Source organism: Lacerta agilis, chromosome 8 (genome assembly GCF_009819535.1).
Source record: "Lacerta agilis isolate rLacAgi1 chromosome 8, rLacAgi1.pri, whole genome shotgun sequence".
NCBI lineage: Eukaryota > Metazoa > Chordata > Lepidosauria > Squamata > Lacertidae > Lacerta > Lacerta agilis.
In genome coordinates, this window is record NC_046319.1 from 79,709,564 (window position 1) to 79,726,428 (window position 16,865).

The 16,865-nt window shown below is 50.4% G+C and overlaps 1 protein-coding gene across 2 annotated transcripts in view; it reads right to left on the reverse strand.

The window, feature by feature from the left end:
* Positions 1-6,102: 6,102 nt before the first annotated feature.
* NUMBL (NUMB like endocytic adaptor protein) overlaps positions 6,103-16,865 on the reverse strand; it is a 32,839-nt gene continuing 22,076 nt past the window's right edge. For both annotated transcript variants that reach the window (XM_033158525.1, XM_033158524.1), the window contains 5 exons: positions 16,535-16,675; positions 15,300-15,504; positions 13,696-13,968; positions 9,165-9,335; positions 6,103-6,753 (listed from right to left, as the gene is read on the reverse strand). In XM_033158525.1, the coding sequence (XP_033014416.1) occupies positions 6,152-6,753; positions 9,165-9,335; positions 13,696-13,968; positions 15,300-15,504; positions 16,535-16,675 (1,392 nt within the window). In that variant the 3' untranslated portion in view covers positions 6,103-6,151. The remainder of the gene's footprint in view (positions 6,754-9,164; positions 9,336-13,695; positions 13,969-15,299; positions 15,505-16,534; positions 16,676-16,865) is intronic.

Consider the following 16,865-nt stretch of genomic DNA (forward strand, 5'->3'; position numbering starts at 1 on the left):
GTTGCAAGAAGCATCTCTCCCCCGTCCTCAGAGCAGGTGCGGGGGTCAGAAACAGATGTGGGGCCGGGCTTCTTATCATCAATTACTGGGATGTAGGAGGGATGGAAGGAATCTCCAAGCTAGAAGCCCTCTCTGTGTGGGGTTATTATTATTTCTGGGGTGTGTGTGTGTGCTGGTATCTCGAAGGGGATTCTGGAATCTCGCCTTAATTCCATGCCCAGGCTTAGCGCCCGCGCCCCACCCCACCCCAGCCCCACCAACCTCTCTGGAGTGCCCAACCCAGGAAATGGGGAAGCTGCGCTGAAGACGAGGGTGCTCCTAATCGAGTGCAGAGTGCATTTTCCCTCCCCAGTTCAGAGCCCAGGCACAGAAGCAGCAGGAGCTGGGGTTGGGGGCAGGACCTCCTGAAACCATCACACACTGCCCAATTTGCCTACAGATGGGGGGGGGCGTGCCTGTGCATGGATAATTCCTTAGCACCCCCACCCCAAGGTGATGAGGGCATTTCCCTACAGAATCCTGTGGCCCTAGATAGGTAATTGGACCCCCCCATCAGCCAGCAGGGTCAAAGGTCAGGGGTGATTCTGGGAGCAGTAGCAACATCAGGAGGGCTGCAGGAGAAACCGTCCCCCCAACCCGCCCGCTGCCATCTTCAGCCTCCTTCGAGAACTAGATTCTGCTGCGTGGGGAGAAGGAATTTAATGGAGGGGGTCATATTTGTGTGTATGCAGCCGCTTCATATATTCTTTTGGGGTCACTCTGAAGGTGAGGGGGCACATGCCATCCCACTGTCAAATTTCTAAAACAGAAGTCCCGCAGCTCAAGCCAACCTGTGTGTGCTCCAAATGCAAATTTAAGAGCTGCTCAGGGTCCAGCACTCTGTACATGCTCAGAGTCCTTGCCAGCGTCCTTCCACTCCTGTTTCAGGGTCAGCTGAGCCTCTCCCACTGCCCACATAGGCCCCTGCTAGGTGGGGAGCCCCACATTATGGGGTAGGGGGCTGCAGGATGCCAATGTGGGGACTAGGGGCAAGACCACCCAAAAGGAGACATAAAAGCCTTGAAGAGAGACGTCCAAGGTTGCCTGGTTCTGCCTGTGGGCACTCTGCATATCCTCAGAGGCAAGCTGCTGGCATGGAAAATGAGTTCCAGACCTGAGGCTTTTTTATTAGGAATTTTGGGTGCACAGATACCTAAGGAGCAGAAAATACTATTTATTTTATGCAATGACAGCAGCTTGGATACTACTGGCCCAGAGAGGCAAAGAAGATAAAAAGTCCTGACCAGAGACAAATGGTTGATGAAGATGGAATATGCCGAAATGGCAAAAATGACCGGGAAAATCAGAAACCAGGAAGAGAACTACTTTAAGAAAGAATGGGGGAAATTTACAATGTTTTTAAGGGAACACTGTAAACAGCTAAAAACTTTGGCAGGATTTGAGTGACGCTTGTAATGTACTAAAAATTATGGGGGAAATGGATTATTTATTTTTTTAAAAACGGAGAAAATAAGTGAAGCAGTTGAAAAGAGATTGATAATGGTAAGCATGGAAGGGTGGAGGGGTGGAGGGGAGTCAAAGGATTCTGGGAATACTAAATGATGGTGTTGACGTTTAAATCTAAAAATTGCAATGTAAAGATCAATAAATAAAAAGATTTAAGGGGGGGGGGAGAGAAAGGAAAAGGAGTTCTAGAGCTAGCTTTCCGTCCCTCTAGAGCCCCAGGTTGAGGTCACTTCAACTCGTTTTAGTATTTTTGCTTTCATATGTTCAAAAATTGATTTTAATGTCTTTTTGCAAACTGCTTTGAGGTTTCCCTTACAACCAAGCCGTAAAATAAACCAATAAGCGGCACACTTCCTTCCAAGGAACTTTGTGCTTAAGAACCTAAGAAGTGTCTGCAGCAGGATCAGGCCTGCATCCTCTTCTCCCAGTGTCCAGCCCGATGTCCGTTATTGGAAACCTGAGAGGAGGGTTAGAGAAGGAAGACATTCAGCCTTCCTGAGGCCCCCAGCAACTGGGATTCAGAAGCATGGCTGCACACGAAAGCTCATACCAAGAACAAACTTAGTTGACCTCTAGGGTGCTACTGGAAGGATTTTTAAATTTTTATTTTGTTCCAACCGTGGAGGCAGAGCAGAGCCATCCTGGCCTGTAGCCCCCCCCAAGCCCTCCATGAATTTGCCCAATCCTCTGTTAAGGCCATCCTAGTTATTGGGACTCTTGTGGGAAGGAGTTCCACAGTTTTAACTTCCATCTTTCCCGAATCTTCCAGCCTTCAGTTCCATTGCTTGCTCAGAAGTACGGATGCTTTGAGAGAAAGAAGAAAAAACTCTTCTCTACTTTTTCCATTCCAGGCATAATTTGATATACTACTGACCCGTTGCCTTAATTGCCTTATCTTCAAAAAGTCTCAAACGCTGCAACCTTTCCTCACAGGGAGTCGTGCAGGGACATTTGCCGTTTTTTTAACTTTTCCCAACTCCTACGACATCCTTTTTTCTTTTTTCTTGGCAGAGAAGCGGCCAGAAATGTACACAGGATACCCAACGCAGGGGACGAGAAGCTCATTTGCCCCTTCCATCATGGCTTTTAAAAGGCTCACGTGAATTTTTGTGGGAACTGTTGCGATTCGTTACCCATTTCATGCTGCAGGATAAAAACGAAAAGCGGTGTGTTTGTGCAACTGTGTGTGTGTGTGTGTGTGTGTGTGTGTGTGTGTCCAGCTGCTCTCCTCTTCCAAAATGCCCAGAAGCTTTTTGAAAAGCAAAAAATTACAAGCTCACCTACAGGTGAAACTCAAAAAATTAGAATATCGTGGAAAGGTTCATTTCTTTCAGTAACTCAACTTAAAAGGTGAAACTAATATATGAGATAGACTCATCGCATGCAAAGCGAGATATTTGTTATTCAGTCGTTCAGTCGTGTCCGACTCTTCGTGACCCCAAGGACCAGAGCACGCCAGGCACCCCTATCCTCCACTGCCTCTCACAGTTTGGCCAAACTCATGCCAGTCGCTTCGAGAACACTGTCCAACCATCTCATCCTCTATCGTCCCCTTCTCCTTGTGCCCTCCATCTTTCCCAGCATCAGGGTCTTTTCCAGGGAGTCTTCTCTTCTCAAAGCGAGATATGTCAAGCCTTTATTTGTTATAATTGTGATGATTGTGGCATACAGCTGATGAGATAGCCATGTTCAAATATATAAAAGGATGTCATATAGAGGAGGGTGAAAGGTTGTTTTCTGCTGCTCCAGAGAAGCGGACACTGGGCAATGGATTCAAACTACAAGAAAGAAGATTCCACCTAAACATGAGGAAGAACTTCCTGACAGTGAGAGCTGTTGGACAGTGGAATTTGCTGCCAAGGAGTGTGGTGGAGTCTCCTTCTTTGGAGGTCTTTAAGCGGAGGCTTGACAGCCACCTGTCAGGAATGCTTTGATGGTGTTTCCTGCTTGGCAGGGGGTTGGACTGGATGGCCCTTGTGGTCTCTATGATTCTATGACCCTTGGGGAACCTCCTGACACCTTCCCTGCCAGAGCTCATTCTTACAAGAAAGAATATTCCAACTAAACATTAGGAAGAACTTCCTGACAGTGAGAGCTGTTGGACAGTGGGATTTGCTGCCAAGGAGTGTGGTGGAGTCTCCTTCTTTGGAGGTCTTGAAGCGGAGGCTTGACAGCCATCTGTCAGGAATGCTTTGATGGTGTTTCCTGCTTGGCAGGGGGTTGGACTGGATGGCCCTTGGGGTCTCTTCCAACTCTAGGATTCTATGATTCTATGAGAACCCCAAATTAACAATTTCAACTTTGGGGGTTTTCATCAGCTGTGTGCCATAATCATCACAATTATAACAAAGGCTTGACATATCTCACTTTGCATGTCATGAGTCTATCTCATATATTAAACTCCAGTAGCTAATGAAAACAATTGCTTACATAAATGGACTTTCCCACGATATTCTAATTTTTCGAGTTTCACCTGTACAAGTTCCTTATTTTGGAAATGGGGAAAAAACAGCATTAATTCTACAAAACGTCCAGCGCCCCTCCAAGTTCCTCCCGCTGCTCCCTGGGGGCGGGGCGGGGGCGACGATGACAACCCCCACCCCACATAAACATACAACGCTCAAAATAGGGATATTATATTACTGGCTTTATTTTGCAATTTATTATATAATACAAATATGTGGAATTCTTAGATACAAAACATTTGGAAATAAGATAGAAAATAGAAAGCGGGAGGAGGGAAGGGATTTTCTGTGTCCAGGCAGTTGGGGGGGGGCAAGGAGAACCAGAGCCCCCTTCCACCCACCCACCCACCCACCCTGTATGTGACCCAGGTGCTCTCTAGGTGGGAGGGGGCAGAGGAAGGAATGCCTACTCAGTTGGGGGGGGGGCATCAAGCGTGATGTGTGCCCCCCCACCCCATGCAAATGGCACCAGGCTCACCAGCTCCATCGCAGCCTTGGGAAGGGGGGGGGGTGCCACAGACCCCAAACGGCAGAAGCGTGGCTGGATTCTTCTTAAACTGAACCTGCAGTCCAACATCTGGTTTTCTTTGGGGGGGGGAGGCAGTCCAGCTCCATCGTACTTCCTCTCTCCCACCCCCACCCCCAAATGCCTGGCTCTCTGCAGCTGCAGAGCCAAAATCCGCCCCCCCCCCCGCCACTCCCTCTCTCAACATTCACACTTTTCCTGCAGCACAACCACTGGGGGGGCAGTGGGGGTGGGAGGGTTGCTGCAAACCACGTTTTGAAACGGTTCAGTTCCAGTACTGGAATTTGACTTTGAGGCACGGTTAAAAAAATAAATAAAAAATTAACACGGTTCCCTTGCCAATTTCAATATAATTTGACATCCTAGGGGGCTTTTATCCTCGTCCCCCCCCCCATTCCAAAATAAAATCCAGCGGAGATCCAATTATTAAGGGGGGGGAAGGTAGGAAACCCACAAGTCCAGCCATGGCTGTCAACTTTACCCTTTTCATGCAAGGAATCCAATTCAGAATAAGGGAATTTCCCTTAAAAAACAGGAAAGGTTGACAGCTATGAATCCAGCCCAGCCCAAATCTCCCACCAATTTTATCCAAGTCATTGTCGATCGGGCAGATTTCTAAAAATCGGCAGCTTCGAAAAAAATCAGTCGCCTCGCCCCACGGATTCCCTGTAATCCGAGCGCCATTCGTAGCTGGGAATGTCGTTTAAAAAGCACCGCAAGTTTCCACCAGACAAAGGTGAGTTTAAAACCGTTTGGCTTGGGCACGATCAGCTCTAAATATTGTGCCAGGTGAGATTGGCACCCCCCCCTTGCAATGCACAGAAGCCTACTAAGCAGTAAGGGAGGAAGAAGCAGGGTTCCCACACCCGCCCCCCACTCCAGCCACTGGGGGGCCTTGACTCCCACCTGAGCACCACCCAAAATGGGTCACGACTCTGCCACTCGCACGGTGTCTCTGCCGCTGCCCAGGAAGGATTCTGCTTCAGGGCATTTGCTGCCATTGGGCTGCGAGGAGAGGCGTTTTTAATGTGGCTCAGAGAGCTGGGGAACTCCCCGCTGCAGGGATTCGAGCCCTCCAAAGAATGACTCCATTGCCTGCAAGGTGCTGCCTGAGGAATGGATTATATAGGGGGGCGGGGGCGGGGGGGGCTCTGCAGAAGGCAGCCGGGTGGGGAGAAGCCAGGGAAGAGAGTCTTTGGGCTGCTCAACAGAAGGGGAGAAAAGGAAGCACAGAGAGAGAGGGAGGCGGCCCCCAGGCCAGCTGGATCCACCGTCGCCCCAAATGCCCAGGGGCAGGGCAAAAACTCCGGACGTTATGGCAAGAGAAGGGCCCCCCCCTGCACCCGCACCTTGGCCCCCTCTTTTGTTTCCTCTGGGGAGGAAGAGAGAAATAAACCAAGCCCCCCCGCAACCAGACAAGGAGGGACATCCCTCCAGAGCCGCTACAAGCAACAAAAAGCCTACAGGGGGGGCTCCCAAAATCCCCGGGCCGTTGGCGATGCCAGCCCCTGGGGCTTATGGGAAACGGAGCCCGAGAACGCTGGCCACCCCCACCCCAAACCCGCAGGAGAGACTTTGTGGCGGGGAGGGGGCCGGAAAGGAGAGCAGGGCGGCCCCCCCTCCCCCCGGCAGTCCAATTGCTAAAACGCGGCGGTCACAGCTCGATCTCGAAGGTTTTCTGCTGGTCGCCGGAGAAGGGGTTCGGGGTGGCAGAAGGAGCCCGGGACTCCAGCGCTGCCCACTGTGCTTCAAAGGGGTCTGTGGGGGGGTCCTGGTGGGGGGCGGGGGGCGCCGGCAGGCTCTGCTCGGGGGGCCAGGAGCCGCTGTTGGGTCTGGGCCGGGCCGGGCCCAGCAGGTTCTGCGGGAAGGGGCTGGCCTTGGCCCCCAAGGTTGTGGCGGGCGCCTGCGTGGCAGAACAGAAGGCGTTGGCCACCATCTGGGAGGGGGTGATGCCCACCACGGGCATGCCGGGCGCGGCGGCGGCAGCAGCGTAGGGCATCCCCGGGGGGTAGGGCAAGCCCATGGGGAGGAAAGCTGTCGGCATTTGAGGAGGGGGCGGCACAAACATGCCCAGGTCGTAGCTGAGGGGGAAGGCGGGCAGCGGAGGGGGCAGAGCCATGGGCACCTGCTGCTGCTGCTGCTGCTGCTGGGCCTTCGCAGCCTTGGCCACTTCCTGCAGCCAGCGCTCGGCTTCGGAGGGTGTCCGCTTGTGGCCCGGCTGGAACGGGGGGGTGACGGGGGCTCCGGCAGAGGGACCTGCAGAGGGCAAGAGGGAGAAGAGAAAAGCAGCTGAGTCCAGGAGGACGGGAGAGGAGGAGGAAGAGTCGTAGGGTTGGGGGGGTGGGTCCCCCAGGGGTCATCTAGCCCAACCCCCTGGGCAGGCAGGAATCTCAATGGCAGATGACCACCCAACCTGCGCTTTAAAAGCTCCAAGGACGTCGAATGTTTGGTTGGACATCTCCTTTCTGCCGAGCGTGGTATCGACACTGAATTGGAGAGTGCCTGGCTCGTGTGTTGCTTGCTAACTCTGGGGAAATCCCACCGGCGTTTAGCTGGCGCATAATTAGCTGTCTCCGCTCTCAAACCCTTGAACATGTGACGAAAGCTATTTGGTTGCAAACCTCCATTTTGAAAAGGAGCTGCCTTTAGTACAGTGTTTTCCACAAACTTGGGCGCCCAGCTGTTTTTTTGGACTACAACTCCCATCATCCCTAGCAAGCAAGACCACCAGTCAGGGATGATGAGAGCTGTAGTCTGAAAACAGCAGGACACCCAAGTTTCGGAAGCCCTAGAATCATAGAATCATCGAGTTGGAAGAGACCACAGGGGCCATCCAGTCCAACCCCCTGCCAAGCAGGAAAAACTATCAAAGCATTCCTGACAGATGGCTGTCAAGCCTCCGCTTCAAGACCTCCAAAGAAGGAGACTCCACCACACTCCTTGGCAGCAAATCCCACTGTCAAACAGATCTCACTGTCAGGAAGTTCTACCCAATGTTTAGGTGGAATCTTCTTTCTTGTAGTTTGAGTCCATTGCCCCGTGTCCGCTTCTCTGGAGCAGCAGGAAACAACCTTTCTCCCTCCTCTATATGACATCCGTTGATATATTTGAACACGGCTATCCTATCCCCCCCTTAACCTTCTCTTCTCCAGGCTAAACATACCCAGCTCCCTAAGCCGTTCCTCATAAGGCATCGTTTCCAGGCCTTGGACCATTTTGGTTGCCCTCCTCTGGACACGTTCCAGCTTGTCAGTATCCTTCTTGAACTGTGGTGCCCAGAACTGGACACAGTATTCCAGGTGAGGTCTGACCAGAGCAGAATACAGTGGTACTATTACTTCCCTTGATCTAGATGCTATACTCCTATTGATGCAGCCCAGAATTGCATTGGCTTTTTTAGCTGCTGCATCACACTGTTGACTCATCCTTTTCACATGTACTGCTCTCAAGCCAGGTGTCACCCATCCTGTATCTGTGCCTTTCATTTTTTTGCCCAAGTGTAGTACTTTACATTTCTCCCTGTTAAAATTCATCTTGTTTGCTCTGGCCCAGTTCTCTAATCTGTTAAGGTCATTTTGAAGTGTGATCCTGTCCTCTGCGGTATTAGCCACCCCTCCCAATTTGGTGTCATCTGCAAACTTGATCAGGATGCCCTCAAGCCCATCATCCAAGTCATTGATGAAGATGTTGAATAAGACTGGGCCCAAGACAGAACCCTGTGGCACCCCACTAGTCACTTCTCTCCAGGGTGAAGAGGAGCCATTGATGAGCACCCTTTGGGTTTGTCTGTGTTAGTCTTTCGTTGTCGTGCAGTTTTGAAGCAAGTTCTGCAAGCAAAGCTTTGAACAAACGGATGGGTCTGCGCAAAAGGAGTCGGTTTTCATGCATCCGCGCTGCAAACTATTAATATCTGCAATATTTTCTTGCAACTTGAAGCCACAGGATAGCGCCCTCCCCTTCCCCGAAGTGGGAGAAAACAAGCTTGTTCCCTCTTCCATATCCTCAAGATATTTGAAGATGGCTCTCATCTCTCCTCTCAGTCTCCTCTTTCCCGGGCTAAGCATGCCCAAGTCCTTCAACCGTTCTTCATCAGGCTTAGTTTCCAGGTAGGGTTGCCAGGTGTCCACTATTTGAGTGGACAGTCCACTTTTTCACATCATGTTCACTATTCCCCCCCCACAAAATAGTGGACATATTTTTATTCAAATGCTTTATGATGAAATGGTATTTTAATATGTGTTAAAATGTTTGTAAGAAAATATATAATTTAATTTATTTATTTATTTAAAAAAACACCCGCTTGTCCGCTATTTTTTGGAAGCAGACCTGGCAACCCTATTTCCAGGACCTTGATCATCTTGGTTGCCCTCCTCTGCACACCTTCCAGCTTGTCAATATCCTTAAATTGTGGTGCCCAGAAATGGACAGAGTATTCCAGGTGTGGTCTGACCAAGGCAGAAGAGAGTGGGACTCTGACTTCCCTTGATCAGGACACTCGATACAGCCTGGAATAGAATTTGTCTTTTTTGCAGCTGCATCTCACGACTGGCTTGTGGTCTCTTAAAACCCCTAAGATCCTTTCGCCCCGTGCTGCTAGTCAAGCCAGGTTTTGCACCTCCCAGTCTGTCGGGCAGAGGCCTTTCTGGGGAGGGGCGGTGGCAACATACCTGTGCTGCCCCCTTCCATGGGCATTGCGGCTGCCGTGGGTCCAAGGGTGCCGTTAAGTGGGGTAACATTGGGGGGCTCCCCGGCCGGCTGGGTGAGCGAGGAATCGATCTGGCTGCAGAGGGCAGTGATGCTGTCGGAGTCGCCGTTGGGAGTCGAGTCGAGCTCAATGACTGGAGGGAGGGAGGGTGGGAGGGAGGAAGGGATTTCAGAAATCCCAAAATCAGCTTGCGCCCCACATTTCCCATCTAGCATCCCCATCAAGAGGGCCCCCACCTCCGACAATACACACAAACCCCCGGACCTCGGTCTCCCCACAAGCCTTACCTACAGGTGAAACTCGAAAAATTTGAATATCGTGGAAAGGTTCATTTCTTTCAGTAATTCAACTTAAAAGGTGAAACTAATGTATGAGATAGACTCATGACATGCAAAGCAAGATATGTCAAGCCTTTATCCTATATAATAAAGTCCAAGTGTCTCTGCGTCCAGTCCCTGTGTCTGTGGGTTTGCGCTACTGCGCATGTGCCCCATGGACAGCCGTTGGGACTTGGAACGCAGAGATGGGCGAAACTGTTGAAGCGGCGGGTGTGCGCCGGCGCTCCAGAGGCCAAGGAGAGGCCGAGAATGGACACCACGCTGCCGCTCCCGCTGCTACAACCAGAGCCCCGAGGCCTAGCGGCCCGGGAGCAGCCCAGAACAGCCCACCCCGCAGAGCGCAGAATGGTGAGGGCGGGGCTGTGCAGGCCACAAGGGAGAGACGGCGGGATAGAGTGCACACGCGTGGGAACGAGGCGAGGGGAGGGCAGAGATGAGGAGTCACGTGACAGGGGTGGGCGCTGCGGCCGCTTTGTGAGCACATTGGCAGGTAACGAGCGCGCGACCACGGCCGGGGAGAGGAGGATTCGGCAGGCTCCCATCCCTTTACAGGGGGAAAGAAAGAGACAGTCAGACGGGGGGGGGGTTGATATATTGGGCCGTGGGGAGGGGGGAGAGATAGGAAGAAACAGGCGCGCTCAGCCTCCCCTCAGTGGGGAGGGGGGAGACCGAAGGAGGCGACGGACCCCCCCCCCGAGCTCCGCTTAAAGAAGGAGGGGGCGGCATACTCTGTCCATCTGTTGAAGTCCACATATGTTCTAGAGCCCCTTAATTTAACGGGCTTCATGTCTACTAATTTGTTATAATTGTGATGATTATGGCGTACAGCTGATGAGAACCCCAAATTAACAATCTCAACTTTGGGGTTTTCATCAGCTGTACACCATAATCATCACAATTATAACAAACAAAGGCTTGACATATCTCGCTTTGCATGTCATGAGTCTATCTCATATATTAAACTCCTGTAGCTAATGAAAACAATTGCTTACATAAATGGACTTTTCCACGATATTCTCATTTTTCGAGTTTCACCTGTAGATGTTTGATGCATGTTTTAAGTCTTAACTTTTTGTATGTTTTTAATTACGGCTGTCAGGGGGGGGGAAATCAGATCGATAATTGTATCGCTTTTTGTAAACCGTGCCGAGGTTGTCTTTCTACCATCGAGCGGTGCATACCTTTTATGAAATAAAAAAAACCAAATTCATACCCTTTTTTTGTTTTTGTTTTTTTGCCAAGACAGCTTACAGGTAAAAAAAAACAAAAACCAAGGTAGAAAAAAGCTAAAAACACAGATCACCATTAAAAAAGTAATTGAAAACTAACAGAATTAAAGCAATATAAATTTTAAACATCTGTTAAAAATGCAGCTTATGAGAGCAATTTAAACATCACAGCAAAAAAAAAACCAGGCAGTTCCTAAATCCCTGTCGGAATAAAAAGGACTTCACCTGCCGGCAGAAAGACAGCAAGTATAAATGAGAAATGCTAACTCAGGATTTTAATTTTTTGGCATTAATTAATGGAGATGTATTGTCAAAATAATTGGTCTTATGTGTGACACAGGAAGCTCAAACAGTCATTGCAGCTCTATGGAAAATGCTGGACGTTTAGGGCCACTTGCCCTGGAACAGAAAAAATTATGCATTCTTTTGAGATTTTGACAGGGACTAGAACCTCCAGGGCCTTTTTATATTATTTTCATTTCTCTTATTATACGCATACAAGGGAAGCACCATTTTCAAGCCAATCCTTCTCAAAATCCCGGCAAATTGGGAAACTAGACTGAATGACCCTGTAGCACCGATATTCTTTATCGGAAGATATTTATTCTTGCTTTCATCTTTCACGACCTGGACTTTATTTTAACCCCCGAGCAGCCGCACTCAGTTTACGTTCCTGTTTTATAGTTTAGTTTCCCCCCCCCCATCTTTTAATTTTCTCCCTCTTTTTAAAGCAAAAAAAAAATATGTTTATCTGTTGTGAATCTTGCAAGTAATATACCCCGAAGCGCGGAGGGGCATGGCTAAGTTTGATCTGTTGTTATAACGGTTCCCTCTTGCTTTAGATACGGCCAGGGGCGTAGCAAGGGGGGCGGGCCGCCCCGGGTTTCATAATGGAGGGGGTGACAAATTATCAAGAAACAATTTTTTTGATATTTTTTTTTGAAAATGCCTGCTCCCTTACTATACAAGGGATTATATAGCTATATATGAAATTTCATGCAATATCGGTTAGTATCTTGACCCTCCTCCACCAAAATAGCTGTTTACTTGGCTGTTTTCCTATGTTGTGAAGGCTGAAATTTCCGTTCAGTGGAGCACTTACTATTCCCAACCCTAACCCTGCGGAAAGCCATCTAATTAGACTTTAATTTGATTCTGAGATCTTTTTAGGAGGTAATTTAATTATCGTTTGGTTTTATACCAATGTTATGTATCTGATGTTAGCCACCCTGAGCCCGACTTCGGCCGGGGAGGGCGGGATATAAATAAAAGTTTTTTATTATTATTACTTGTTATTATTCCTTTGTAAGAAAATATGAAATAACGTAAAACCATTTTTGTGGGGGGGGGAAATCAATGGGGGGTTGACAAGAAATTTTCCACACCGGGTACCACCTGACCTTCCCATGCCTGGGGGGGGGACGACAAATTTTTTTTTGCCCCCGGGTACCAATTTACCTTGCTACGCCCCTGGATATGGCAGGGACGTCCAACAGGTCAATTGCAATCTACTGATGGATCCCCGCTAGTTTTTGGTAGATCGCGGTCGATCTCTGGCTACCTTTCCCTTTCTCTGGAAGGCGGAGCTTTCTCTGTGTTGCTGTTTTCATCCACAGCGATCTTTTTGTGAAACAAAATTTAAAAAATTCCTTCCAGTAGCACCTTAGAGACCAACTAAGTTTGTTCTTGGTATGAGATTTTGTGTGCATGCACACTTCTTTAGATACACTGAAACAGAAGTCACCAGACCCTTATATATAGTGAGAGGGTGGGGAAGGGTATTACTCAGAAGGGTGGTGGGAATGGGTGATTGGCTGATGGGTGTGGAAAACATGTTGACGACCGTTAACGACTGCAATTGGTCTTACAGGAAAAAGCAAGGGGTGAGATGTGTAATGTATCATGTATAATGAGATAAGAATCCAATGTCCCTATTCAGACCAGGTCTCTCCATGGTTTTAGGTCTGAAATGAGTTGCAATTCAGCAACTTCTCTTTCCAGTCTATTTCTGAGATTCTTTTGTAATAAGACAGCTACTTTGAGATCTTGTATAGAATGTCCTGGGAGATTGATGTGTTCTCCTACTGGTTTCTCTGCCTTGTGATTCCCGATGTCAGATTTATGTCCGTTTATCCTTCAGCGTAGGGTTTGGCCTGTTTGTCCAATATAGAGAGCTGAAGGGCACTGTGGGCATTTGATTGCATACACAATGTTGGAAGATGAGCAATTAAATAGTCCTGAGATGGTATGTTTGATGTTGTTGGGGCCAGTGATGGTGTTGTCCGGGTTTATGTGGCAGCAAAGTTGGCATCTGGATTTATTGCAGGCTCTGGTACCAGTGTCCATGTTAAGGGTCTGGTGACTTCTGTTTCAGTGTATCTGAAGAAGTGTGATTGCACATAAAGGCTCATACCAAAAACAAACTTAGTTCGTCTCTAAGGTGCTACTGGAAGGAATTTTTTATTTTCTATTTTGTTCCGACTACAGCAGACCAACACGGCTACCTACCTGTAACTTACATCTTTTTGTGAGTGCCTTTACCCCTTCGTACCCTAAAAAAATGGGGCTTTCCCCCTCCCTAAAAAAAGCTCAACAACTTTAAGCTGCCAGTTTTTAAATCTGAAAGCAGATCTCAGCCTCTTGAGAGTTGGCCACCCCCCTGATATACGGTACAAAATGAAACAGAAAAGAATTATTTCCAAAAACGAAACAAAAACAACAACAACAACTGTTTTACACCTGCCCCCCGCCCCTGGCATCGTTTATCCCACCAGGGTAACCACAGGGTAGACTGCCATGGCATGTGGAAGCTCCATTTAGGAAGCGCATTTGAAAACCTCCATGGAATGACACCCTTGCACCCAAAGGGTCTCTCGAGGCGCGCTTCACCTCCCTCTGCCGCCCGCCCCCCCCCCCCGTTCCTCACCTGCGTCCCCCCTGCGCTGCAGGGTAGAGGGCAGCTCGTTTAGCCGCAAGGAGAGCTGCCTCTTGAAGGGAGAGTTTTTCTGGCTCAGGGTGGGGAAGCCCCGGAAGGAGCCTTGACGCACCAGCTGCTCCAGGGGCGCATGCCGCCGTGGGATGGCGTGGGCGCCCCCCACCTCGGCCTTCTCCTCCGGAGACGTGGCCCCCTGCGGGGGGGAGGCGCTGCCCGGCTGGGCGGGAGCTGGGGAGGGGGGCGCAGGCACCGTCGCAGCTTCGGCTGAAGGGGGGGGGGAAGCAAAGATTTAGAGGAGTCTCCGGGGTGGAGAGGATTCGAATCCAGGACCTCGCGCTTCTCTTGCAAAGGAGTCTTGGCACAGCTTTCCCTGGTTGCCACCTCCTCCCCCCGCCCCTGAAGTGCCCACATTTTGGGGTCTTGGGGAGGGAGCTTTTTATTCCCCTCCGCCATCTCCTAAGACTGGAACTTCTGCCATGAACCTGATGGTTGGACAGATAAACGAGAAGGCTTTTTTCCACCCAGTGGCGAGTTAAACTGTGGAACTCCCTCCCACAAGAGGCAGGGATGGCTTTGAAAGAGGACTGGAGGAGGTCACGGAGGAGGAGAGGCCTTTCAAGGGCTCGGCTCTGCTTCTACAGTTGGGGGCAGTACCGCATTTTTCACTCCATAGGGCGCACCGGACCATAGGGCGCACCTCGTTTTTAGAGGAGGAAACAAGGGGAAAAAAAAATATTTTTCTGGTTTTCATCCTCTAAAAGCCCTGTTTTTTTTGAGGATCAGCTAAAAGTTTTGCAGCTTTTTTTGCAAAGGGAAAAGTCCTGTTTTTCTGAGGATCAGCTAAACGTTTTGCAGCTTTTTTTGCAAAGGGAGAAAAGCAAAGCTCCTTTTGCAAAGGGGGAAAATTTTTAATGGGGTTCAACTCACATTTCTGCAGCTTCTGAAGGAAAGGGAGCCATTTCTACAGTTTCCAGACAGATAATCTAATCAGCTAGTCACATGTCGCTGGGGAAACAAACAACCTCCCTCTTCAGCACATTCAACAATGGAGGGCGGGGCTAAAAGGGAGCCGGGACTCTTATCTCTCTCCCGATCTCTTGCTGATCAGCTACTGAGCAGGGTCCTTTAAACACCCCTTTTTCTCTTTGTAAAATAAAAAGCACTATCTGCTTTTGGCCCCTGGGCAATTCGGCTCCAGGGACCACCATTTGCTCCATAAGAAGCACAGATATTTCCCCTTAATTTTTAGGAGGAAAAAAGTGCGTCTTATGGAGCGAAAAATACGGCCAATGCTTCCGAACGACAATTGCTGGAAACCAAAAGAAGGGAAGAGGGCTTGTGTTCGAATCCTGCTTGCAAGGTTTCTCATAATGGGCATCTGGTTGGCCACTGTGAGAGCGGGAGGCTGGATTCGATGGTACATGGGCCTGATCCAGCAAGCCAGGCTCTTCTGATGCTCCTATGGAACCCCCAGCTGCAGAGGCAGTCTATCTAGATTCCTCGGTTCTTTGGGGGTATTTGGCCAGTGTGAGAAGAAGATGCTGGACTGGATGGGCTGCTCTTGGCCTGATCCTGCTCTTAGGCCGGGGTTTTACCTTTCTTCCTGTCCTGAGGGGGCCTTGCTCCCGAGGGTCGGCTGGCGGAGGCAGGGGGTCCCGGCAGGCGGAAGGAGCCTTCGCGGGCGAAGCTGGTGCGGGTGGCGTCGAAGGAGGCCGTGACGCCACACTCCTTCTCCCGCTTCTGCTTGCGCTCCAGGCAAGCGGCAAAGGCACATCCCACGGCGTGGCTCAAGCGCTCTCCCTGCGAGGGGAAGAGGCGGACGAGGCAGTCAGAGCAGCCCAGAGGGAAGGCGGCGGGGGGCGGCCCTCGCACCGGCAGAGGAGGAAGGCGGGCCCCTGCGACCTGTGCCCACGTACCACGCCAAATGCTGGGCTGTGGATAACCTGCGAAACTCCCTGCCACAAGACGCAGAAACAGCCGCTCACTTAGACAGTTTTGAGAAAGGGCTAGGCAAATTTATGGGACATTTGCTGAAGAACGCCCCCCCCCCTATTTAATCCCCTGTGAGGTGGGTTGGGATGAGAGAGATGGCGACTCTCTTCAGAGAAGAGAAGCTGGTCCTTTTCACCAAATGACAAGATGGGTCTCACAGGGGAAGGGGATCCCACGGCATCCGCACAGCTCTAGGGTTGCCCTCGGGGGGCGAGCAGGCACTTTGGGGGTGGCCAAGGGGCAGCGAAGTGATTCTTGAGGCTTCGCCCATTGCAGGAGGACACCCAGAACAGCACCTATGATTCTGGCGGTGCCGGTCGGGGGGGGGGAGTGGCAGCGGTGGTGCAGTGGTTAGAGTGCCAGACTGGGACCTGGGTTCGAATCCCCGCACCCACCCATGAAGCTCACGGATTGACCTTGGGGGCCGGTCCCTGCCTCTTGGGCTGACCTACCTCACGGGGTTGCTGTGAGGGTTAAATGAGGAAGGAAGATAACCATGTACATTTTTATTATTATTATTATTATTATTATTATTATTATTATTATTGCTGTTGCTGCAGGGAGCTGCATTAGATGACCCCTTGGGGTCCCTTCCAGCTCTCCAATTCTGTGATTCTGTGATTATTATTGTTGTTGTCATGTATTAAGTTTATATTTCACAACCTAAAAATGCAAAGTGAGAACACAAAATGCGTAATAAAGCGAGAACGAAACCAAACCACACCGTGAGCCCCATGGGGGGGAAAGGTGGGGTACCAATGCAATAAAATCAGAAACCGTTAAGAGCTGCGTGTGAGCCCGCCCCGCCTGCCCGATGGCCCCCCCCGGCGCCACCCACCGAGTCCTTCAGCGCCAGGAAGCAGTGGCAGATCCAGCGCCGCGTGGTTCCGTCCCGGCAGATGTAGGAGAAGGCCTTGTCGAAGTTGCGGTCCGGGGCGCAGAAGGAGACCTTCTCTATCGTCTGGTCCACGATCAGATCCTGGCGGGAGGGAAAAGGGAAAGGGGCAGCCGTGACATTGCAGAAGGGAGAGTTTGCATCATGCGAGTGGAAGGCGCTCTCTGCGCATGCCCAGGGGTTGTTCTCTCCCCCCCCCCCACGCCAAGGCAAAAGCTCCTCCACATCACCGCTTTGATGCTGGAGCGCAAGGAGCCCTCGGGCCAGCGGAAGG